The sequence below is a fragment of the Ictalurus punctatus genome, chromosome 18 (genome assembly GCF_001660625.3).
Source record: "Ictalurus punctatus breed USDA103 chromosome 18, Coco_2.0, whole genome shotgun sequence".
NCBI classification, from domain to species: Eukaryota; Metazoa; Chordata; class Actinopteri; order Siluriformes; family Ictaluridae; genus Ictalurus; species Ictalurus punctatus.
This window is the reverse complement of record NC_030433.2, coordinates 23,751,399-23,777,535: the sequence shown is the minus strand read 5'-3', so window position 1 is coordinate 23,777,535 and position 26,137 is coordinate 23,751,399. Positions and strand designations below refer to the sequence as shown.

Below are 26,137 nucleotides of genomic sequence, written 5' to 3'. Positions count from 1 at the left end.
GCGTCAGGCTCCACCGGAAAGAGTAGAATGAAGGACGGGACGATGCTCTGATCAGCGTCATGGCCCTGCGCGATGAATCGGGACTCCTTTTCCGTTCCAGACGGCGTTTTGCATGACGTTCCACTGAAGGAGAGCAGTGGAGTGGGGAATAAATGCAGTTTATCCCGAGATCCGTGCGAAACTCTAGCTGTATTGCAGCAGGTGCTTTGTGAGAAGAGAGACTTCGATAAATCCAAATGCAAATTCACACCAAAACACAGCCATGAAGCTGTCTTATTCCACTGCTTTTACTCACCGAGATGGAGAGAACTAAATGAGTACCTTCAAAACGGTAGTCCTTCTGGTAGGAACACCTGTACATCGGCTCATTCGTGCAGTTATCCCTATGGTTGTCGCTGCCAGTTCGAGTATTTCGGATCTCCAGCACGGCACGAACAGTAATAAAAAATAATCCAAAAAATAAAACATTCGCTGAGCAGCGGTTCTAACGGCGGAAACGCCTCGATGACGAGCGCGGTCAGAGAGAGGAGAATGGTTCAAACTGACCGGAAGGCTACGGTAACTCTTAATAACCGTGCTGAGCAGAAAAGAACAGCGTCTCGGAATGTACCGAGGCTTGTGGATGGGCCCCGGGAGCAGAAATCCACACCGGGGTCCGGTCCCGTCAGACAGGGGTCCGTTCCTAATAAAGTGGCCGGCGAGTCTGTAGGCGTTCTGAGGATCGTGAAGTGAGAGCGAGGCAGCTTCTGGTGCGTTAGTAATACAGCACTACTTGTTATCGTGGGCTGACTGTATGCTGCGAGAGGTGTGGAATGTCTCGCCTGTATTAGGACGGCGTTCAATGGAGAACTCGAACAGAAACGCGAAACGGTCAAATAGACACGCGCGCACACGGCAGACCATATAAAGACGTGTATATAAAGGCAGGACCGAGTGAGATTTGGGTTTACGTTCTCCATAGATCAGCGTGCCGCTTACGGTCCTCGTTAAAGAGAAAACGTACGTAGTAACCCGGACGACGCTACGTTCGCTCTACAGGCCTGCAGTGAACATGCTTTATGGCCGAGCTGTAGCTCGTCACACAGAAGCAGCACATATCATCCTTTCGCGTCTGCCGTACCTGCCACATCTGGCACATCTGGCAGCGTCTGCCATACCGCTGTCTGCTGTAAAGCACGCCGTGATGTACAGTGTAGAAGACAGATGCAGGGATTTGTGAGAGCAAACTGTATTTGTTCAGGCGCACATCTGTCTCTTCTAATAGAACCGCGCTCGGAGTCGATCGGACAGATTTGTGGTTTTTTTCCCATCACATCGATCAGGGTGAACATCTCGAGGGCACGGACATGCCCGAGCTGCAGTACACTGGGGAATTTAACGTACACGCAAGTGACCAAGAAACGCTCCTCCGGTCTGTATCCATGGTCTGAACTAGCAGGCTGGAGCGTTACACGTGTCGTATCGGACAGCCGTTTCGGTTACTCTTAATGATATTTTCTGCAGCGCGAACTCCTTTCAGTAATAATAATCATAATTAACCGCGTCTGAAGCTTTCGGAAAATTACAAAAATAAACACCCGAAACTGTATGCGGTCCCATAACGACGACCAACTCTATGTCGGTACGTGAAATCCCGGAGGGACGTCGGACGGCGTGGCGCCGTGACGTGATGACGTGTGGCGTTAATCGATCTCTGTTCTATAACACGTAAAACGGGAACGTGAAAGGAACATTCTAAAAGCGACTCACGTAAACGCCTTAATCAGAATACTGTCTTATTCAGAATAAGGTCAGTAATCAGATCACCGCCGTCCGTGTGAACGTAGCCATTAGCATACGCGCATCAGCAGAACACGCTGGATACCAACATATTTAAGACGCGATGTTAGACAGGATCACGCCGTCGAGTTCCGACCGCTTATTTATTTCAGTTGCAGACAGTGGAATTAGTCAACGCGACGGCATCAGCGAGAGGAATATCTGTGCTAAAGCTAAAAAAAATAACGACGGAAGAAATCGAGCCAACACGAAGCCATAAATTACGACCGATACGATTGGCTGTTCAGTTGAGACACAGGAAATCAGCACTGTTTACAGCCACAGCGAGCAGAAAAGCATCTCGAAACGCACAACACGTCGAACCTCGAGCGCACACAGATTTAGTCGTTTTTTTAATTTAGTCGGAATTTTTTTTTTATTTAGTCGTAAAAAAAAAAACCCATTCGTATCCTGCGAGAGCTCCAGAGTTTGTGTAAATGTACACATAAGGAGGTATATAATTACGCTGTAAAGTTTCAGTCACCTATGTGTTTCACTTAAAACCATGGACTCGATAAAAATCTTGTCCAATCCAGTCGTTTCATATCGGAATTAGATTCGTTAAAGAACTATAAACGATGTCACGGTGTAAAATGTTAACGATTAAAGAACGCAAACCGGAACAAATCCGTAAACGGAGACAAAGGAGACTGGTTATCTGGCTAAGACGAAGGAAACGAAGGAAGTTTGGTCTGTGCGATGGCTTCGCTGGCTACGTATGCAGGTGGATCAGCTAGCTAGCAGCGGAACCGGCGTCTCGGAAAACCTTAGGCGAACGGGAGGTGCCGGAAAGGATGGAAACACCGCCCGGAAGCTCACACGCCAGACTGCGCACAGATAAACCAGGGACTTTATACAGACTGCTGGGACAAAACAAGGCGAATAATCAGAGACAGGTGCAGGCAGTGATAAGAGCGGGGGTTCCTGAGGGAGCTGCAGCAAGACAACAGAAGGAGAACGCCGCCTCAGCAGTATGAGGAACGGCGCAGCCTTCCTGGAATTCCTAATTAAATAAGAGGTGACTAATATTTATGTTAATTCTGGTCATCTGATAGTGTAGTTAACCCCCCCCCCCCCCCCAAACACACACACACACACACACACACACACACACACACACACACACACACTACCTCTTCTCTCTTCCCCTCGTCACTTCTGTAAATATTTTGTGACTTTTTGACCAATTAGCTGAAGTGAGATTTTAAAAGCACAGGATGTACCGTGTGAAAATGGGAAAATGTGTGTGTGTGCGTGTGTCTGTGTGTGTGTGCGTGTGTCTGTGTGTGTGTGTGTGTGTGTGTGTGTGTGCATTATGTGCATTATTATGATTGTTGTGTAATTAGTGTAATTATAATTATGTGAAGAAAAGCATTCATCGTTGAAATCCTGAACTGGATCTGTGATTAACACTCAGAGTGAGACGGACGAGCGCCATGTAGTGAAACACTGACTGGAAAACTCCGTCTGCTTGTTCCTTTTAGTTTGTTTGTGCGTCTCTCTCTCTCTCTCTCTCTCTCTCTCTCTCTCTCTCTCTCTCTCTCTCCCTCCCTCTCTCTCTCTCTCTCTCTCTCTCCCTCCCTCTCTCTCTCCCTCTCTCTCTCTCCCTCTCTCTCTCTCTCTCTCCCTCTCTCTCTCTCTCCCTCCCTCTCTCTCCCTCTCTCTCTCTCTCCCTCTCTCTCTCTCTCTCCCTCTCTCTCTCTCCCTCTCTCTCTCTCTCTCTCTCTCTCTCTCTCTCCCTCCCTCTCTCTCTCTCTCTCTCTCTCTCCCTCCCTCTCTCTCTCCCTCTCTCTCCCTCTCTCTCTCTCTCCCTCTCTCTCTCTCTCTCTCTCTCTCTCTCTCTCTCCCTCCCTCTCTCTCTCTCTCTCTCTCTCTCTCTCTCTCTCTCCCTCCCTTTCTCTCCCTCTCTCTCTCTCTCCCTCTCTCTCTCTCTCTCTCTCTCTCTCTCTCTCCCTCTCTCTCTCTCTCCCTCTCTCTCTCTCCCTCTCTCTCTCTCTCTCTCTCTCTCTCTCTCTCTCCCTCTCTCTCTCTCTCTCTCTCTCTCTCTCTCCCTCCCTCTCTCTCTCCCTCTCTCTCCCTCTCTCTCTCTCTCCCTCTCTCTCTCTTCCTCTCTCTCTCTCTCTCTCTCTCTCCCTCTCTCTCCCTCTCTCTCTCTCTCTCTCCCTCTCTCTCTCTCTCCCTCTCTCTCTCTCCCTCCCTCTCTCTCTCTCTCTCTCTCTCTCTCTCTCTCCCTCCCTCTCTCTCTCTCTCTCTCCCTCCCTCTCTCTCTCTCTCTCTCTCTCTCCCTCCCTCTCTCTCTCCCTCTCTCTCCCTCTCTCTCTCTCTCTCTCTCTCTCCCTCTCTCTCTCTCTCCCTCTCTCTCTCTCTCTCTCTCTCTCTCTCTCTCTCTCTCTCTCTCTCCCCCCCCCCTCTCTCTCTCTCTCTCTCCCTCTCTCCCTCTCCCTCTCTCTCTCTCTCTCTCTCTCTCTCTCCCTCTCTCTCTCTCTCTCTCTCTCTCTCTCTCTCTCTCTCTCCCCCCCCTCTCTCTCTCTCTCTCTCCCTCTCTCCCTCTCTCTCTCTCTCTCTCTCTCATATAACCATAGTTATTTGTTCAATGCACATTATCCTTTACGCATGTTTGTTTTTATTTGTTTGTTTCTTTGTTAGATGAAAAAGCTTCCTTTCTTTCTTTGAAGAAAAGAGTAGCACACCTACTTAGTGGGAAAAGCTTTCGTTCTTTGTTTGAAAAAACAATGTTTGTCTCTTTGTTCAGCTAGTTTTAGCTAGTTTGTTTTTGTTTGTTTGTTTATTTCTTTCTTTCTTTCTTTCTTTCTTTATTTATTTCTGTCACAGTAAACAAAGAACATTGTGAGTTCATTAACGTGAAATAAATCCCATCAGTGTATTTTCAACTTAGCTTAACATTAGACACGTGTCAAATCGAACACGTTAGGAATCCCGTTAGCGGTGATGCTGATCAGAGAGCGATCAGGAGGAGGAAAAGCGCTGTTCGCTCTCCGGTGCAGGTCGGCGTGTTCACGCCCACTGTGTCCGAAACCGGAGTGTGTGTGTACACGGGCTTTACGGTAACCGCGAGGCGCTCGGGGAAAGAGCCACGGCTTATCTGTTGCAGTTAAGACGTAGAGGGAGATGAAGTTTATTCTTAGGAACTGCAACATGACATGACGTGCACTTTTTCCCAAGATCAGAAAGTCAAAATCAAATTCTCCAGATATTTGTGACAGGATGTTGTTGAAAATGTGATACGGTTCCCATCGAGTAAATCCCAATTCCAGCTCGTTTAACTCACGACAGCTAAACAGTCATGCTAAGTCAACTTTCCATGCGTCAGTCTTTAACACAGTGAACAGACTCTAAAATATGTGCACACGGTTTCCGGCTGATAAAAAAGAGCGCGCGCTCGCGCTCCCGCTGCTTCCTCTTGCGTTTATCCCAGCGCCCCGCTGCTCTAGCGTCAGGCTTTTAAGTGATTACAGAAATGTCATTAGCGCAGAGGGTTGATTTTTAAACGTAGGCAGCCTGACAGGCTGTGTGTAATACCTGATACAGAATAACAGCGCTGAAAAACTACTCAGTGCTGAATACTGAAGTGCAGAAAGGTTTTTGTCGACTGATTTTGGACGTGAGTTGAGTTACGTGAACATACGTGAGGAGTCAACGCTTCAGAACAGCGCACACTCCAGCACTCAGACTCGTGAGCGGGTCTTTCTGTGGACTTGAGTCGATTTTTCTTGCATGATATCAGCTCGGTCCAGCTCCACTACCTGACAGGTTGTCCTTATCACCAGATTTCAGTTTTTGGAATGTAAAGGTAAATGTAAATACACTGAAAGATGTGGAATGGCACGTGAAGGGTCCAAGGTCAGCATCACATAATAACTGAGACTCTCCGAATAGCGCTTCAGTCTGCAGCCAGGTCTGAGGTCTGAATACTGAAGAGCGCGGGTTCAGCGTTAAGTCGGTACACGTGTAGCTCGACTCTGCGTACGGCCTCGTGTCGTTAGGTGTTATGTGTCGTTTCGGGTCCTCGAGGTATCGTTCTTGAATCTTCATGAATACCTAAACTGATCCCAGGCAGTTACAAAAAAAAATGTTATTTAACAAAATGTTATAAAAACAATGTAGAACAAAATGTTCTTTTTATGAGCTTATTGGTGTAAGTTTCATGATGATATTCGGGTTAGAACACTTGATGTTAAGTTAGCTACGCTCAGTGGAAATAAACAGCTTTATGTGTATAATTTATGTGTATATATTACACATGAGCGTGACTATAAATGCAAATACATGCAAATAAATATTAAGCATTCGAAAACGAAAGGTCTTTTTTAAAGATTTCTATGGCTATATCGGTTGCTACTACTACTACTACTACTACTATTACTACTACTATTACTACTACTATTATTACTACTACTATTATTACTACTACTACTACTACTATTACTACTACTACTACTACTATTACTACTACTATTACTACTACTACTACTACTATTACTACTACTACTACTACTATTACTACTACTACTACTACTATTACTACTACTATTACTACTATTACTACTACTATTACTACTACTATTACTATTACTACTACTACTATTACTACTACTATTATTACTACTACTACTACTACTACTACTATTACTACTACTACTACTACTATTACTACTACTATTACTATTACTACTACTATTACTACTACTATTACTATTACTACTACTACTATTACTACTACTATTATTACTACTATTACTACTACTACTACTATTACTACTATTACTATTATTACTACTACTACTACTACTATTACTACTACTATTACTACTACTATTATTACTACTACTATTACTATTACTACTACTACTACTATTACTACTACTATTACTATTACTATTACTATTATTACTACTATTACTACTATTACTATTACTACTACTATTACTACTACTACTATTACTATTACTACTATTACTATTATGACTATTACTATTGCTATTACTATTATTACTACTATTACTACTACTACTACTATTACTACTATTACTACTACTACTACTATTACTACTGCTACTGCTATGGCTGCTACTATTACTATTATTATTACCAATACTACTACTACTACTCCCACCACTAATATTACTACTTCTACTACTGCTACTGTTACTACTACCTCTTCTACTATTACTACCACCACTAACACTATTAATACTACTACTACTACTGCTAATACTACTACTATTACTACCACTACTCATTACTACCACTACTACTTTTATACTATTACTACTACTCCTACTACCACCAATACTATTACTAATGCTACTACTACTACTAATTTTATACTACTACCACTACCACAATACTACTAACACTAATACCGTGACCAGTATTACCACTCCCATTCCCACTACTACTACTACTACTACTACCACTTTGTCCACTATGAGTACTATCAATACTACTACTACTGCTAACACTAATACCACAACCAGTACTACCACTACTGCTACTACCAGCAGGTAGAGAAACATGTCTAATGCACTCACACATTTATAAGTGATTTATTAACAGATCTGAGCAATAGCTTGAACTCCAGGCCACTCCTATTCAGCCCTGAATGACTACCATGGTCATGATTATCCGGATCCTTTTATAAACCAGCAGCTATATACTAGAATATCCTTTTCTCCAGATGTGCTCTGAAACAGCATCTTTAAAAAAGAGTGATGGACGTTGAAGCTCACGACTGAATACTCTTAAGATTCCGATATAAACCAGGTTGTGTTGTGCACGAACAATTAGTGTAAGAGCGAGGAGTGGTTTCAGCACACAGAGATTTACTTGGTTCAGAGCGACATGGTAATAGATCAAAGCTTACGTTCTTAAGCTTCAGCACAGGACGTTCTGGATCAAGCTCAGCGTGAACTCTGTCCATTCTGAATTTAAGCACCGAAGGATAAAAGAGAGCGAGGCAACAAGCGAGAGACGGGCTCATAGTCAGTTTCTCTTGAAGGATCATTTCTCAGGATAAAGGGGGGTTTCAGAAGCTGATTTTTAATTACGGAGCCGCACGCGGCGTTTGAAGCTCGCGATTAGAAGAGGTGCCGAGTTTCCGAGAACCCTTTCGTGTCTCCGCTCTGTGATTGTCCAAATTTATCTGTAGGGCGTGAAAGCTGCATTATGCATGAAGCATCTATTTTTTTGTCTGTGTCAGTATTATGTAAATTCAGTAGGTTTTTATTACGGTCATTAGACCAAGATACAGTCACAGAAAAGGCCGTGAAAATACAGCATGTGAGCAGACAGAGTAGTGAACGAGTACGCACGGTGGCTTAGTGTTTATTATGTTCGCCTCACACCTCCAGGGTCGGGGGTTCGATTCCTGCCGCCGCCCTGTGTGTGCAGAGCTTGCCCATTCTCCCCGTGCTTCGGGGATTTCCTCCGGATACTCCGGTTTCCTCCCCCAGTCCAAAGACACGCGCCGATCGGCATCTCTAAATTGTCCGTGGCGTATATATAGGTGTGTGAATGCGTGTGTGAAAGTGCCCTGCGATGGGTTAGCATCCGGGGTGTCCTCTGCCTCGTGCCCTGAGTCCCCTGGGATAGGCTCCAGGCTCCCCGTGACCCTGTGTAGGTACAGATAAGCGGTACAGAAAATGGATGGACGGACACCTCTTGTACAGTCCTTGAAAAGAAAAAAAAATAGTGCTTGAAAAGTCCTGGAATGTCATTATGGAGAATCTTGTTTTGTCGTATTTTCGAACTTTGTAAAAGACGGGCTTCGGTACATTATTAATACGGGAAGGAAGAACGTTTAAAATCGGAATCCGTTATGCCTTTTGAATATTTGACACGGTTTAACACATGCCTCTCAGCTGCTGTAAAATGTAAAGCCAGACAAACCTCCAGTTTGCTTGGTAAAAGTCACACAAGATGTTTTCAGCGCATCTGAAACGTGTGTGCAGCGAATCTAGCATCCCGGCTCGCACGCGTAGATCTTGCTGAGGCGGGGACGACGTTCATAACGACGTACAGACAAAACAAAATGATGTCGAGATGATATTACACTCCATGTACGCCCTAGGCTGCTGCAGATCGATTCGATCTTTAACCCTGTAATAAACGCAGTCGTTGGCCAACAGCAGAAAGTCATCCAGTGTGCAGTCTGGCAGCTTGTTTTGAGCGCTTTCAGACACGCCTTTGTTCAACCGTGTTCAGCGCAGGTGTGTTTGCAAGGTTTCAACCAAATTTCCATTTCAAAAACCAAACAAAAGACCTGAAACTAGCGCAGCCGAACAAGGAGGCATGTTTTTCTCAGTCCTTGTGCGGGAAACAAGGTCACCGCGGCACACACGCATTTCTGATCTACGGACATCGTCCGCTCCATAATCTTCCTTTCCCTCTCCGAATGTTTGGGATATATCGAATCTTACATTAGAGATGGTTCTGAACACTTCGCCTCTGTTTGCAGGAATGTATTCGATTTCATTCTGCTTATTTGCAATAAAACAAGTATTTTTGAACTATCCCAATCTGGCAACCCTGTCTTGTCCACCGCTCCTCCCGCGAGCATGGGGTAGCATGATTCCTGCCCCAACTGACCTCTGTTAATCCTCGTTGCAGTTCCTATTTCTGACCACCAGGGCAACGTCGATGATAAATCTTCCGCAAAATTACCGCAGGTCTTCCGCGGATCCGTGCCAGGACGCGTCACGATGACGTCGTCACGACGCGCATTCAGCCAAAGACCTCTTCGATCGGCGTGCGTCGGACACGGGTACTGCTAAGAGGTCTCATTCGCCAGCAAACATCGCTGTGAAAGGCCGTGCAAAACAATCTCGTGCGATCGTACTTTCGCCAATTCAAGTGGTTTTCTGCAACAACAACAACAACAACAACAACAACAACAAAAATAAAGCACAAAAAACTCCGCAAACCGCATCGCAAATTTTGACGAAAGCCGCAGCAAAATCCAGCATTTCGGGCCGTAACGACGACAAAAAAAAAATTCCGCAAAATCCTTTACGGAACTTTTATTGAGCTAAATGGTTGTGCGATGCCTAGATAGGCAAACAAATTACTGGAACATCTGTCAAATAGCCTCATTTCTTTCTTAAAAAAGGTCATCAGTATTTCATATTTGTTAGAATTTGAACTGTATGCAGCTGTGAATGAGATATACATATATGTATACGTATATATATATATATAGCAGGGATCTGTCCTACCTGCCTTTATGGATTAGCTGCTATTATTTAATGCTGTTCATTCATCAAATGTGAAAGTTTTAGTAAGACATTTGTCAAAAGACTGAGCACCCATATGATTTATGACACAGATCAGCCCAGTCTTCCTGCTCCTGATGATTTCCTGCCACAGCTGTCGGTAGCAGCGTGAATCAGGAAAGGAAATTTCCGCGTCATATTTATCCGTCGAAGCCGATTCCCTGCCCATCTCTCTGGATTAAGCAAAAATACCTTCTTCTTATTGTTCATCTCCTGATGTTTGTTCAGGGTTTTTAACGATAACGCAGAAACGGAAGACCTTTAGCAGGTGGATGCGAGCCCTCGGCTTTGGCCTACAGGACATGAAAAACAACAGCGACCTATTGGCCTTCGTCCGTGTAGTCTATACGCTGACCTTTTGCTGCATGTTTGCCTTCCTGGACACGCTCAATAAGCTGACCTTTAGTTGTGTATTTTGTTGTGTTGTGCGTTTATATTCTCTCAAGAAGCAAGAAACGACAGACCTGAATAAGTCCGTCCACACCGGGACGCCTTTTAAAGCTATTATAAATTGGTGATCGGGTGTTTTTTTTTTTTTTTCTTTTCTTGATCCTTTATGAGATTGTATAAACGCGATAAATCTTTTTCTCTGGAGGCATTTACAGTTGAAGAGCCGTTCTTCGTGACTTTATAAGGGCGGTAATCCTTTCTGCCCTGACTGCGAGCTGTGTGTTGGTTGGTGGAGCACGGAGGTGCGCTGACCATGTTAAAAAAAACATAAATAAATAAATAAATGAAGGTTTGTGTGCAGTGCTGAGCTGAAATGTGTAAAAGAGGTCGAGGAAGTGCTTCACGAGATGTGGTTTGTTCTAAGATTTCACCCAGGACTTGTTTCGGAGTCCGAAAATTTGTTCTGTATTAAATAATAAAGTGGAGGGCTCGGTGGCTCGGTGGGCAACGTGTTCGCCTCAGAATCCCGCTCTGAATCCCGCCTCAGCCCTGTGTGCACAGAGGTCGCGTGTTCTCCCCGTGCTTCGGGGGTGGGTTTCCTCCGCCGGTTCACAGACATGCGCCGTGGTTAACGTCGCTCAGCCTTCGGGATCCACCTTGAGATTCGCTCCCCCTGCTGGCTGCGCGTCGGTAATCGCGCCGCGCCCAAGCCAGGCCGGGGAGATCGCGTCATCTCTCTGCGGTACGGAAGACACTGTCCCGTATCTGTACCCCAGGAAACATGGCAAGCGTCCTCGTTATGACCCTGCGAGAGATGACACTCGGGGGAACTTTGAGACATTTAAGGACGTCTGGTCTGGGTATCCAGGACCCCGTCTCGAACTTTTTACACCCTTCGGGAGTCGTGCGTTAAGGGGCGGGTATGTTATGAATCTCCGGAAGGAACCATGGACCGCCACGGCACCTCTGCATCGTGGTCACATGACCATCCCGGTTAACGAGCACCTGTGTGTATTTAGTCACGGTTTGTACAGCACTCTGACGTTGATCGTCCTCTGTTGTCACGTCATGCTCTCCCGTGTCCTAAGTATTGGTTCATGTTTATTTTCCTTGTTCACGTATGCTCAATGTCTTTTGTGTTTGTCTTGAACTCTCGTTAAACTTTGGATCTGGAAAGGCTTCATATTTTTTCCTCCGGTAATTAGGATCTTAACGCATTAAATGCTTGTCACTCTTCCGGTACCGAGTAAGCGTGACCGGTCTGTGTGCTCAGATGAATTGTTCATCGGAAAACGTGTTGTAACGGAGCGTAGATGGCGCGTAACGAGCGACGGTGTAAAGACTGGAAGCTAGAACGTCGACGGTAGAATGAATTTTCATTTCGATGACGTTCAAGCGTCGTCGTTTATTTTCAACTTCACTGTCATATCAGTGGCGGAGCAGTTTGGGAAATAACCGTAATTATCTTGAGGCAGAGAAGGGGAAATGACAGTGCACCAGAGCTGCGGAACCATCTGTGCAGCATGCGAGGCTTTCTCCCAGCATGCCGCTGTTCATGGCGGGACATCATTCCAGAAATGCCTTTTTCCCTCTGACTGGCAGGAAGATTCACAGGCTGCTGCTAGTCACTATATTTACTGGCTCGCCGGTTATTCTCCACTCACAGTGCAGTGACGTGTGACGTGTGCTGGCTGCCTGTTTTGATCCAATTTGGAGTTTTGAACTGTAAATCTCAGCAAATTCTGAATGGAAATGCGTCACGATGAACAATTTCGAGCACGTGTAACACATTCTTTCATTTCCTGAATGACCTCCCGTCGATTTTCTGGGTTCTGGTCGAAGGCATATTTGGGCAGATTTGGTTTTTCAGGATCTCTGGGACTTTGCAAATCTGTCGTGTCAGATTAGCTACTATAAAGTAGCGTAACCGGTTCGAATAGCTTCGCTGCTCACTCGCCCGCTTCACGACATGGGATCCGAAATGCGAAACGTTCGCCTTGTGCTCCGTGTCTGGTCTCGGATGTCACCGTAGCTAGTAGCTCCGTACCATGTCAGTGAGCGGACTAATTAACGCAGGTAGCAAGAAGAAGGAAAAAAAACCTTCCGTACAAAGCGATATCAGAGCGAAACAGCAGCGTGTCGCGTGGAAGTCCATCTTCTGCCGTGTATCGATCGGTCCAAAGCAAGACCACATGTGCAAGACCGTCTGGGAATCTGGGAATGCGTACAAGAATCGATGCGTTCAAGGATTTTTTGTTTGTTTGTTTGTTTGTTTTTTGTGCCATTAAAAAGTTCACGTTCCTGCGATAAGATTAATGCCGTGTATTAACGCACGCCTGCCCGAGTCAGCCATTAGCAATAAAGCCAGAGACGGCGCTAAGAGCTACTCTAAGGCCTAGTACAAGTTATTGGATGAAATGTGCCGCAGTACTGGCGCTTTGCCCCGGGGGTCTCTGTTGTACCGTTATATTGTCGTAACTGCAGCTCGCGGCATTGAAAATCCCAGCTCTCTTAATGCTGTGTGTTTATTGCTAGGCATTGTTCAGGGCGAGAGTAGCTCCATCGTGTGCGTACAGGGATTGCGGAGTGCGTTTGTGAAGGACGAAGTGAAAAGCGTTTTATTGAACGCTAACGTTCCAACGCACCAGCGGTCGCTATCTCCCGACCTTAAATTCCAGCACTCCGTAAACGAGCGCCGGTATCTCACCAAGTCCGGACACTAAGTTCCGAGCGGTGACGTCGGTAAGCCGTACGTTTTAAGAGCGTTGAGATCTGAAGATCGGCTCACTGATGAATTCCAGTAGGAGGGCTGTTGAGATTAGAGTGCTGAAGATGACCCTTCATCAGCTCTGAAGAGGGGAAAAGAAAAGGTCGTTGTGGTGTTCAGAACCGGTCGTCAGTGAGACACTGAAGTCTCTACGTTCATGAGAAGTGGCAGAGTGAGATCAGGTGAGTGTCGGGGAAACGCGGCGTTGGGATTAACCCGAGTAGAGATATTAATAGTCTCTTCGTCTTGTCAGCTACCGCGTTTTAAACCACGGCGGGGTTCAATTTTCTCAAATCTGATTGGTCAGAAGGTGCGAACGCCGCCCGCGTGGCTCGGACAGTAGTCCCGGCTCGAACGCGGACGATGAGTTCGTGTTCACGCGCCCGTTCTGAGACGTTACCGTCCCCATAGTAACGGCTCACGCACGGATTTACGCGCGCGTAATCTACGAGTAATATTAAACACGTTTTTTTTTTTTTCAATCGGAGACGTGTTATTTTAGAAAGAGAAAGAGAGAGCGAGGCGGGGGAGGGAAAGTAATTCAGTAACAGGTATTGACTTGTGCTGTGGACGTCCCGCAACCTTAACGTCCCCGTGAAGTGCCTTCGAAAACGTGCCGCGTTATACGTTATATGTGTTACCGGTCAGGGCGGGACATTTCAAAGTGGCTCCTCCCCTTTTTTTTTTTTTTTTTTTTTGAAATATCCAATCGCATTTAGCCTACCTCACAGCGCGTACTTGACAGTTAGTACCATGGAAAAATGCCTGCCATGAAGCCGTGAGCTGGCACGAACACCTAGGAATTTAAGCCGTTTCCTTCTTAATCAACGTACAGCAGGAAAACGGAATAAAACGCGCGCGTCCGAACAAGCCGAACATACGTTCACGACCCACGCTTGCTGATAGGATTCCTCACGCGACGTCAGCGACTGCGGCGAGGTTGATTTTTATAACGTCAGGGGTGGGACACGTCCGATTCGAGAGAGCATTTGATCGGACAGATCCGTGTCGGTGGTGGAGGGAGACTGTCAGTTCGGAAAGCGTAGTTCTTCTAAATGCGGATCTTGTCGTTGTTTTGCAGCAACACTAGCGTGACCTTAAGGCCGACATATTCACACTAAAAGCCACAAAACGTCCATTTCGAAGTCGTAGACCGAAGAACCGAACGTTTTTAACTGCACTGTGAAAAGCGGAACGCGATCCAAACCTCCACTAGAAAAGTTGATGAAAAGGGAAGAACATTTTTTTTTTTATATCTAAACCTTGTCAGTGGCGTTCCTCTGGGATTTAAGAGATGATTGAGGTCACTGTGCTCGACCACCTGCGTCCCGAGCATGAATCATTTGAACCGAGCTGCAGTTCTGTAAGAGCGATCTATTGCTGGATTCGCTGAGGAAGCCACGGGCTGTGTTCCAGTACCGAACCCGAGCACTAATCAGCGAGGGCACATTGTTATTCCTTTTACGTTGCATGAATCATTATTGGATTTTTGTTTTATTGCTCCTTCTCCTCCGTGCAGCTAATGCGCCTGCCAGCGGGAACAGTTGTTTTCATTTAAGAAGTACCGGGAGAAATTGCGCCCTATCTCCAAAGCGGTAGAGAAGAACGCGGCGTGAACAAAAAGGTCTTCTCGGGCTCATTCAGAGCTCGGCTGAATCCGGCGCTAGCTCTGGCGGCACGGATGCTGTTTTTTTTAATAATTTTTCATGTTTTTTTTGTAGACTAATTAGTCACGCTCAGCTTCAAAGTGGCACTCCTTTAGGGATGTGTTCTTGCGAATGTATTTCCCCAGAGGAGCAGAGCGCACAGGAAAGCTTCCCCTTCCGCGGTTTCTCCTGCGTCAGACACGATCGAGGAACAAGACAAGAGTAACAAAGGGTGTTATCTCTAAGACATGTCCGTGATGCACTGAAGGGTTTGTTTAAAAAGCGAGTGAAGAGGGAACGAGTGTTTCATCTTCATCTCATTTTTAATTAGCATATATGCAAATTCCAAGCTTCGGGTTTTTTTTAATCGGCACCCGCTTTAAAAAGTTCACTGAGCTGTAAATTGTGCCGCTGTGGAAAATCACTCGGTGCGAATGCCGTAGGTTTGTGCGACCGGACAGTTTAATTGTCTCTGTATCATATCGCGTTTCCACCGTATCCGGAGATTTTATTACCAGACCCGACAACCTTTACATCTGAAACCACCTTAAATACGCCAGAACCGCAGTCCCTTTAAAGATCGGTCTTTCTCTCCGCAATGAAATGACGGATGAACCGGTGTACGTTTGAATCTGTAACGACTGGCGGAAGTGTTTTGGACTCTCCACGATTAAGTGAAAATGCCCACAAGCCCCGCCCACTTCCACCATCTCACATGCTCTCGCTTTATGTCGAATGTTCTGAGTTCTTTAACATGAAAAAAAAAAAACCCGTCAACGTACCGCATGTCGGACTTTGCTAACGTCAGACAGGCGCACCGTTAATATAAAGCAACCGTACTTATTATGGATGCCGCCGAAATAAAGAAAAAAGATCCAGATATTTTAAATATGGCCATATCGAAGCGACAAATCGCGACGCGAATAACGATAACGTCATGAAATAGTAGGCTCAGATGCCTTCAAACACTTTGAGCAGAAGATCAACGGGGAAAATGTCGGCCATGTGGACATGAGACGTTAGGATTATATTGAAAATGCACAACGGTGTTTGTTTTTTTTGTTTTTTTTTGCTGTTTACTGGACATAACAGCAAAATCTCTTAAAACCTACCATTTGAATGGGCGGCTGTGGCTCAGGTGGCATAGTGGGTTGTGTGCGTTTTCCACTGATCGTAGGGTTTGATTCGGTTCGATTCCTGGCCCACGTGACTCCACGTGCTCAGTTTCTTTCGGGGATTAAATTGTTCATTGCGATTTAAATAATAAAAAAAAAAAAAGGTAACCAAGCGCGCCTCCGGTATGTGTGCTTGCAGGGAATATTCTTTATAAATGAAGAACGTCTTTAATTGGCCCAGTTGAAATGACCCACTTGTTTCCTAGATGCATCGCGGAAATTTAGCGCGTCCCACTGGAGGCTGCAGAACATCGTACAGGAGTCCATGGACAGCTCGGACGAGGAGTTCTTCGATGCCCGAGGTAAGAAGTGACTTTCTTCATGCTGCACTGTTATCATTTAACACTATTATCTAACACGACCGGTCATTGTTCCTCCGCTTGTTCCTGAACAGCACTCAAGACCCGAGTGTCTCACCGCGCGTGGTCGCGCAGCTGTCGGAGTGCACGTAAGACGAATATAAACGTCCGATATCCGCTGCAGCAATCGGACCGGAGTAGCGCTCCTTCGTATCGGAATCCACATTAACCCAGTTCGCACTAGATATCTAATCGCTGTCGGCTTACACACACACACACGATAAATATTTGGTTGTGATGGAGTGTCTGAGAACACAATCTGTTCAAATGAAATGATTCACCATCTTGGAGGTGCAGGATGTATAATAATGAACACTTTAGATCGCAGGCTTATTGCTGCCTCAGGGCTTCCGAGCACGTCGCCCTCGGGACGCAGGACGGACCGGAGTAAAGAGAAAAGAAAAAGACATCGGTGTAACGTTTCATTTTGGACATCTACGTCAGGTTATTTTCTGTGAAGCGGGGATTATTGGGGATTTTTGCGGGGGTTTCCTCCGGGTACTCCGGTTTCCTCCACCAGTCCAAAGACATGCGCGGTAGGCTGATTGGCGTGTCCAAAGTGTCCGTAGTGTATGAATGGGTGTGTGATTGATTGGCACCCCGTCCAGGGTGTACCCTACCTCGTGCCCCATGTTCCCTGGGACAGGCTCCAGGTTCCCCGTGACCCAGTAGGATAAGCGCTACAGGAAACGGATGGATGGATGGATCTGCACTACATGGCCACAAAGTTGGAAGCACATAATTGTATGGAAATTCCCCTTCAGTGGAACCTGTTCGAGCATGAAGACAGGATTTGCCGAGTTTGTTATGGAAGAACTCGAGCGTCCTGCGCAGAGCCCTGAACTCGACCCCGCTGAACACCTTCGGGATGAACTGGAACGCCGACTGCACCCCAGGCCTCCTCTCTCCTGCCCTCGTTAACGCCCTTGCAGGTGAATGAACACAAATCCCCACAGCCACGCTTCTTTTGGAAAGCCTTCCCAGAAGAGGTGAAGGTTATCGTAACAGCAAAGGGGGAATAAATCTGGAACGGGATGTTCAACACGCACATTTCTGGCAAGTGTACGTGTGATCATTCGCCCCACATTATTCTTATCGTGCCACGATGTAATACACCGCTCAACCCTCATAGCCTCATTCAGTCAGCTCGATCGCGATCTGGAGTCATTTATACATCTGTTTTCTCCACCGTTTCCAACAATGAAACAATCCACAACGATTCGTCCTAGAGATTTCCCGAGACCGATCCGTGTCCCGACAGCGAACGAATCGCGCTGCGGTCGCGTCGTTTTACACACGGAGTTTCCTTGACCGATTTGGCATAAAGAATATAAAAAAGGCATTAAATAACGTATCAGAAGAGGTTTTTTTTCCCGTTTCTTAGGGCTGGGAGATATGGGGAAAAAACCACCATATGATGATTCTGTAAAGTATTTATTTCTACATGATGCATATCGTGATATTTAGGTCTGATAAGAATTTTCCAGTAAGAAAGAATGCCTTAAGAAATGTGTCTTATTGTTTTTATGCTCAAGCTGTATTTATTTACATGGTTTTTTTAAAAAAATAAAGTGGTGGCTTGACGGTTAAGACTCCGGGTTACCGATCCGAAGGTCAAGGGTTCGAGCCCCAGTACTGCCGAGCTGCCACTGTTGGGCCCTTGAGCAAGGCCCTTAACCCTGTCTGCTCCAGGGGGCGCTGTATCACGGCCGACCCTGCGCTCTGACCCCAACTTCCTAACACGCTGGGGTATGTGAAGAAAAGAATTTCACTGTGCTGTAATGTATCCGTGATCAATAAAGACTCGTATCATAGTGCACATATGAAAGAGTTTATTCAGTTTTCCTGGATGTGGAGATTTTTGCCACTAAATTCACTTTCCACAATGCTGTCATGACACTGTTGGAACCTGTCCCGTATATTTAACGAGCCCATTCGTCCAGACCTGCAGAGCCAGCCGTCTTATTTATCAGCAGCATCCGCTTACCGTGACAGGCTCTCGTGGGCACGAAGCGCTCGCCTTCTCCCCCGTTTATCCTCCCGTAAACTGTCAAAACATGTCAAGTGTTAAAAACGATAATGTGTTTGTTATGGATCCGTGCTAGCTAATTAATATTTTTAATCAAAGTGTTAATGTTTCGCAAGGCTAGGTTTGAGTAAAGAAAAAAAAAAAATCCCGAACTATTATTGGCTCATAATTCAAACACAAATCTTTATATCTCTGCACCGTTCCTGCCTGCTGTGATATTACTGTAAATACAAGCTGACGCTACAGAGCAGATGAAATATTGCCCCTTCGGCGTTAAATTGGATTTTTCATAGTCTAAAAAATACAGAGGCGGCACATTGCATTACAGCGGCGAGGATTGATGTTCTGCGCTGGACCTGCAAGCCAGAGGATGTAGCTAAGCTAGCTAGTAATGTATCACGATAACAAGCATGGTCAATCACGAGTGGAAAAAAACAAAAAAAAACAGGAAATATGTAAGGTAAAAATGTTGAAAATCCAGGACGCTAGGGGCAGGACCATGCCCCTGCTTTTGCTTCTGTTGTGTGGTGAAGACCCAGGGTGACGCAGCGCTAACGCTCCATCACTGTACGCTTGTTTAGCTAATATTTATAAAGGTCGAGTTACATAGAGACTCAGAAAGGTCTAGAGGAGCAACTAGCATGACTAAGTGCCGACATTTACCTTTCAATTCTTCACCGTTTTTATGGTTATAAATAACCATTCCACGTATGAAAAACTTGACGTTTTGTCACGAATGTCGAATAAAGCAGCCCGTACAGGATTCCGCGGAGTTTTTTTTTTTTTGTGATCGTGGCGGCCGAAAAACGCTCGATCTTGCTGCGGCTTTTTTCACAACTTGCGATGCGACTCGCGGAGCGCTTTCTTGCGGAAAACTACCCGGATCTGCGAAGTCGCACTTGCGCGGAACTGTTTTGCGCGCTCTTCTCGGTAAATGAGACCTTTTAGCTGAACTCGTGTTCGACTCGAGGGCTTTGGCTGAATGCGCGTTGTGATGACGTCACATGACGCGTCTTGGCCCAAACCTCTGGAAAATCTGCGGTAATTTAGAAGGATGTCAAGCTCCTCTGAAGGTCACGGAGTTTGCTTGATTTTGCGTTCATTTATGCGATCGGAAAAATGGAGAAATCCTGGAGGGACTGATGAACCCGTGCTTCTCTATCCGTTCGTCTTTAAATATTGTTTTAGTCATCAACTTTTAAAAAAAAAAACAAAAAAAAAAAACCTTTGCTAATCCTACCAGAGATGTCTCTAGCCATGTAGCTAGTCTCAGGGCAAATGAGCGACCTCTAGCTAAGTGATTGATATATGTATATGATACAACTGTGAACTTGCCGCTTGAATTTGATGAGACAAGCAGCAACGGAGGTTTTGCTCCAGAATCTGGGCTGTTTCTCCCCCGATACATTTATCCCCAGTGTTTTTTTCTTCAATGAAATACTTTGCATTTTGGAATTTGCCTTTAGCACCACAAAACCAGCGGCGACTTCTGACCATCGATTTTAGTGAGGCAGGATGACACGAATAACGACAGACCCTCAAAGAAACTTCAAGAAGCTACCACATTTGACTTATGCTATAGGCTACTATCTGGTGACTTTTTAGAGCGACCCTGTAAGAGCCAGCTGAAAGTCAAAAACATATCATCCCGTACACAGTCTATCAGCCCTATTTGAGCACTTTTAGACGTAACGGGGTTCCTAACAGCATGTTTGAGCAAAATTTCCAAATTTCCCCACTACGTCTCAAAAACCTCACAAAAGACCCGAATCTAGCCAGAACGATTTGGGAACTGGAAAAGGGAGACTCCAGTGAACTCGGTCACCGCGGCGCAAACGCATTTCCGATGTACAGACATTATCCACTCCGTAATCCTCCTTTCCCTCTCACAACTTTTTGCAAGATATCTCTTACATTAGAAATGGTTCTGTACATCATAAACACACCGTCTGCGCTTTTTTTGTCTTTGTGTGTATTAGAAGTGAATTAGATTATTAGATTATGTTGCAATTATTTGCTGTGAAACCAACAAGATCTTGTTGTGGTCAAGATCTGATCTGGCAACCCTGTTATTAACCTTCTTCCCCCGCTAAAAAAGGTTCATAGTGTAAGCATGGGGCAGCGTGATTCATGCCCCAATGGGCCTCCATTAGCCTTTGTTGCAGTTCCCATTTCTGACCACTAGGTGCAATAATAACTCTATGGAGCTAAATGGGGCAGCAACATTTGTTCACTCAAAAGAATTATTTCAAATTGATTCGAATTGAAAACGTATGGAGTTGTGTATAATGAGTTTACAAAGATTAATATTTGTTGAACAGCTGATTTATATATGTGTGTGTGTGTGTGTGTGTGTGTATGGTTGGGATCTGTCCCACCTTGACGACTGTTATCTTTGAAGGCTTTGTAAAATGTGTAAATATTGGTTTGGTTTTACATTCAGTAAGTATAATGAAATGAATATTATGCTTCCAGAATGTTAGATATTGAAGCGTTAGTATTCTGCGTCTGTTTGTGTCTGCTGGGAGATTTATTTTTGGTTTGTTTTCTTCTCTCTTTGATGTAACACTGTGCCTCATTGTTCTCTCCGTTGTTTTTTTTGTTTTGTTTTTTTTTTGCCGCTTCTCTCCGTCATTCTGTCATTTGCCATCAATGTCAATCTTTCTCTCAGACGTTACGAATATTCAGAATGACCGTTGCGGTACCTGAGGTGCTCGTCAGGATCAATATGCCGGAACATACTTGACAGAAACGCGCTGTTGTTGGTTCAAAGCTGCCGGCACTGCTGCCTTTAGAGCAACTGTATAGTGAGGATTCAGGAGGAAGATATACACACACGGATCCCTTTATTAACAATAATCGAGCTTTTCTGCATTCGTACACCTCCGCTCACTCCTAAACGCACGCCATGTGTGAAACCCCTTCACGTTAAACACGTCACGTTATCCTGAACTGAACTGAAATGGATTTCTCATTTACACGTATCTGAATCACAGCTAACGTGCTAGCATTTTAACATCTGGTTACTCTCGTAAGTGAAAAAGGACGTAAAACATCGCATTTTAACTGAGTGTCTACTCCGATTGAACTGAAAGACTCAAAGACACCACTGTTTATTGATTTCATTTAATACCTAGTACGAAAGACATTCAAATTCAAATTAAGACGACGTTTATCTTTATAGCAAGCTTTATTTTTTTTAGAATACCGACGGACAGGCTTTTTCAGAAGTCCCGCCCATCCGGCACTCATTCTCAGTTTAAAAATAATATGAATATCCTTTTTGAATATAAAGAGGTCAAACAGAGTGTCTACAGACGATTAGAAATCAGTATATTTACGCCATAAATTATTTTAAGACTCCTTAATGAGTTAAATCTCTTGTTAAATCGGTTCAATCTTAACCTCGTTCATTTCGATTCAATTTTATTCGTGCAGCGCTTTTAACAGCGGACATGGCCACAAAGCAGCTTTACGGAACACATATACATTCAGGATATACATTTTAAATTGATCGATTCATGCCTAACGAGCGAGCCAGAGGCGACGGTGGTGAGGAGGAACTCCCCGAGACGACACGAGGAAGAAACCTTGAGAGGAACCGGACTCAGAAGGGAACCCGTCCACATCTGGGTGACACCGGATAGTGCGATTATAAATAACTCGAGCTATATAGTCAAAAAGTGCAATTGACATTCACAGGACATTCACAACCAGGAAACTTGAGTACAGAACGGTTCAGCTGCGGTCCAAAGCCATTTTCATGGTTTTTAAGCAGAAGCATCCTCAGTAGTCTCATTCGTCTTTAGGCTGCACCATGGGGGTCAATAGTTGTAGCGTACTCTGATGATAAATCGAGGGGCTCCTTTGCAAAATGTGTAAAGATTGTGATGTCGGATAGTAATATAGTATGAGATAATATAATAATCATAGTAAATATCACTGGATATGGTGTCAGAATTATGTAGGGACGTTTATATATGACGGTTATATAGCGAAAGTGATTTTGTTTTATAAGTAATACTAAGAAATAAAACCGTAGTAAAACTGAAACGAACGACACAAGTACTCCGGCTATGTAGGACAAGGATGTACAGTACAACGGAGCGGAACCCGAAGCAGCCACTCGTGCGGAGATTCCCACCGCAGCCAGACACCATCCAGCCGCTGCAGCGGAGACTCCGTCCAGCACCGTGCCGTGAATGTTTGTTTTGGCTGTTTGTCCCCGTCCGCGTGTCTGTGTGAACCATGTGATTAAAATCCCGTGAGAAAATGTTTAACTTGGCCACATGGCCTTGCTTTGAGCCCATCACTGACAGGGAATACTCCATTTGTTCAGCTGGATGCAGAACGATACGGCCGAGAGATTACACGCGTACAAACCGTAGATCTTCCGCGCTGTGATATCAAACACGATTACCCTACATCGGTTTTATTTATTCGTCTTCCGACCTTGCTGTATTTAAAACCTCGTCCTGCGCGCCTGGCTTCAGCATCGAGGATACCAGCCGAATGGGAAAAGCTCATTCGGAGTCGGTAACTGATTTAGAAAATTTGTTGTTTATTTTGCTGCTGCACGTTCAGTAGCTACCCAGCAAGAATTTTCTACATTTTTTACAAAAACATTCACCGGCGAGAAAAGCTAGCAAGCCGAGGCAAGACTGGAAAGTAACCTAAATATAAAACGCGTCATTTCAGTAAAATATAGTTAAGATCTTTTGGCAGAAAAACTGAACTGTGGTCAGAATCTGATTTTTAAAAAAATTGTTTTATAGTTTAAGAAAACAAACAAACAAACAAAAAAGAAATCAGCAACTGCAGGTTGTGCTGCGAAAAAAAATATCTTTGCAAGTGAAAAAAAAAAAAAAACAATCTTGAATATGGGTAAATATATCTAATATCTAATATTTCTTATATACATATGTATACATCTTGTATACACTCTTTATACACCCCTGTATTGTTCTCCTTGTCTTGCTGCTGCTGTGACGCCCTAATTTCTCCGTCTGGGGATTAATACAGTCTAATCTTATCTTATTAAGATTATTATAAATCAGATATGATGCTTTTATATATGTCAGGAGTCTTTTTTTTTATTTTTTATTTTATTGCCGGATAATTTTGCTTCTTTCTAGAAATTCTTAAAATTAGAAGGAAAAAAAAAAAAAAAAAAAAACCCCCACCGCATCTGCTGATAGAACGAGATTTCAAGCTTGGAATAAGCAAAGTGTGTAGAAATAAAGTCGAGAAATTTATGATCTTATATAATAATAGGAAACACTTTTGATAGGATGTCACTTTTTGCACCGTGTTTACGTTGCATTTACAGAAAGAAAATAAATAAAAAATCATCTGCAGCGCTATAAAGGATTTTTTGTTGGTATTTCTAGTTTGTTGCATGAGAAACCATCTGGCAGTGTGAATTTTATTTATGAGTTTAATAAATAAATAAATAAATAAATAAATAAATAAGGAGTGATGCTGCTGCTTCACAACATCTGCACAGCTCGCCGCGTCTTTCCTCCGTCCTGATGAACCAGTAATGGCGCTCTTTAAACAGACGTGCTGTTTCGAGGGGAAAATAAACAAGGCTTTAACACACTGTGTTTGTCACTGATGTTATCTCACGCTACCCGTCTCCCAAGGCTCAGATGGGAGAAACACCCCCCCTCCCCCGTCCCCGCTCCAGCGGTTGTGGAACGGGCCGTGTAGCCTCTGGCTGGAGCTTAACGAGCGAGTGTAATGATAATGAAATGGGTTTCTGCAAGACTATTTGACATAACAGATTTCATTCTCACAGACTGCCTAGTTAGTTCACAGCTGGAGGCGAAGACGCAGACCGAGTGATCCATCTTCATTAGATCATTTCTGTTTAAAAAAAAACAACTTCTTCAGGCCTTACCCCACTTTCTTTCCCCGTCGGTTCCAAGACAGCTATTTTTAGCCCTCGCACTTGATGTTTTTTTCCCCCCGGCTCTTTCAGCCTCTGTGTGGTTTAGCATATTCAACGTTCAGCCTGGTTTGTTTGCTCCAGACTGAAATTTTCCACGCCGCGCCACAACCGCACGACTCGCTCAAACCGGTTCAGTGCGAAACGCAGTCCGTTTAGATAAGACACGCCGAAAGCATCCGCTCAGGTCAAGACACCCTTCGAAGATTGTCTTTTTTTTATTATAACCGAATCATTTTCTGATAATCTAGCGTTTGAATCCCTGTTCCAATAGCAATGAGTGGTTTAAATGAAATGACAGTGTGAACATTTAGATCAAAGTGTAGTCGTGAATTTGTTTATTCGCGACGAGAACATTCGAAGGGATTCGAGACGAATGTATCCTGTTTAAACGCCTTTAAATCTCTCGAATCTGAGCGGTTAGCACGTTCGCCTCGCGCCTACAGGGTTGGGGGTGCCAATCCTGCCTCCGCCGGGAGTGCGTGGAGTTTGCGTGTTCTCCCCGTGCTTCCTCCGGGTTCTCCGGTTTCCTCCTCCAGTCCTAAGACATTTGGACATTTCCAAATTGTCCGTAGTGCATGAACGTGTGTGTGATGGATCGGCCCCCCTGTCCAGGGTATCCCCCCGCCTTGTGCTCAGAGTTCCCTGGGATAGGCTCCAGGCTCCCCACGACCCTGCCGAGGATAAGCGGTGTAGAAGATGGATGGATAATAGTATATGTTTCATTGTATCGTCATGATTGAAACTTTTACGCTGAATTTCCTCACTCTGGTGTTCACCGCTGACACGATGTGTAAAGCCCCAGCTTCCAGAGACTATTACAGAATACGAGGCTTCGGAGGGGAAAACTCCCTCGGCTTTAACATCGCTCCCGTCGTTCCATCAGGTCTGTCTGTACAGCATGCGATTGTTTTTTTCTTCTTGCCCGTGGTTTGATTAGAGGTTAAAACGTTTCTTTTATTCTTCTGTAAACGGAGAGAACGGAGCGCGACGGCCGATAACCTTTTAAACGTTTTTATTTGATTATCATTCGCAGAAAGAGAGCACGGCTCGATCTGTTGTTTCCTATCCATCAGACTTTCATGTGTCACATTAAAGTTCACCTCGATTAACCTTCTTGGCAGATTGAGTCTGATCGCCTCTGGCTTATCATTGGATTGAGCGGCTCACGTGTTGCGAGGTAAATCTCCGTGCCGAGTATGTTAGAAAGGAACGATATCGTTGAACAGTGTTTAATAACGTATTCGGTTATATCCACGTGATAACTGGACCGGGTTTTACGTCACATCGCATTTTAACGACGCAGTGAGTAATCACTGCAGCCACAGAATGCGTACACGCACATATGCACTCGCCGCCCACTTTATTAGGAACACCCGTACGTTCACGCCGTTATTGACACGGCGGGTGAAGATCGCGAAAAGACTCGGCGATGTTATCGGTGTCCAGTTTTCGGAGTCTGTGCCGATCGTGCGGTCCGCAGTCACAAAAACGACCCGCGAAGCTCCTGTACGGACTGACTTCCTGTGGTCTTCTAGCTCATGAAGATCAAGAGCTGTCTTTGAGATGTTTTTCGGTTGTAAAGAGTGTTTATTTGTTCTACCTTTAGCCTTCCCGTCAACTCGAACCAGTCTGGCCGTTGTCCTCTGGCCTCTCTCATCAGCGAGACGTTTCCACCCTCAGCACCTGGATGTTTTTTCGCACCGTCCTGC

At 44.9% G+C, this 26,137-nt stretch overlaps 1 protein-coding gene across 4 annotated transcripts in view; it reads left to right on the top strand.

Moving 5' to 3' along the window:
- plrdgb (PITP-less RdgB-like protein) overlaps positions 1 to 26,137 on the top strand; it is a 62,407-nt gene that overhangs the window by 7,235 nt on the left and 29,035 nt on the right. Inside the window, exons 1-3 of one of the 4 annotated variants that reach the window (XM_053687811.1) lie at positions 2,387 to 2,836; positions 16,294 to 16,389; positions 16,482 to 16,535. In XM_053687811.1, the coding sequence (XP_053543786.1) occupies positions 16,353 to 16,389; positions 16,482 to 16,535 (91 nt within the window). In that variant the 5' untranslated portion in view covers positions 2,387 to 2,836; positions 16,294 to 16,352. Of the gene's footprint in view, positions 1 to 2,386; positions 2,837 to 16,293; positions 16,390 to 16,481; positions 16,536 to 26,137 lie in introns of those variants that run through there. The other 3 variants (XM_017493259.3, XM_053687812.1, XM_017493260.3) reach the window with 3 other exon arrangements.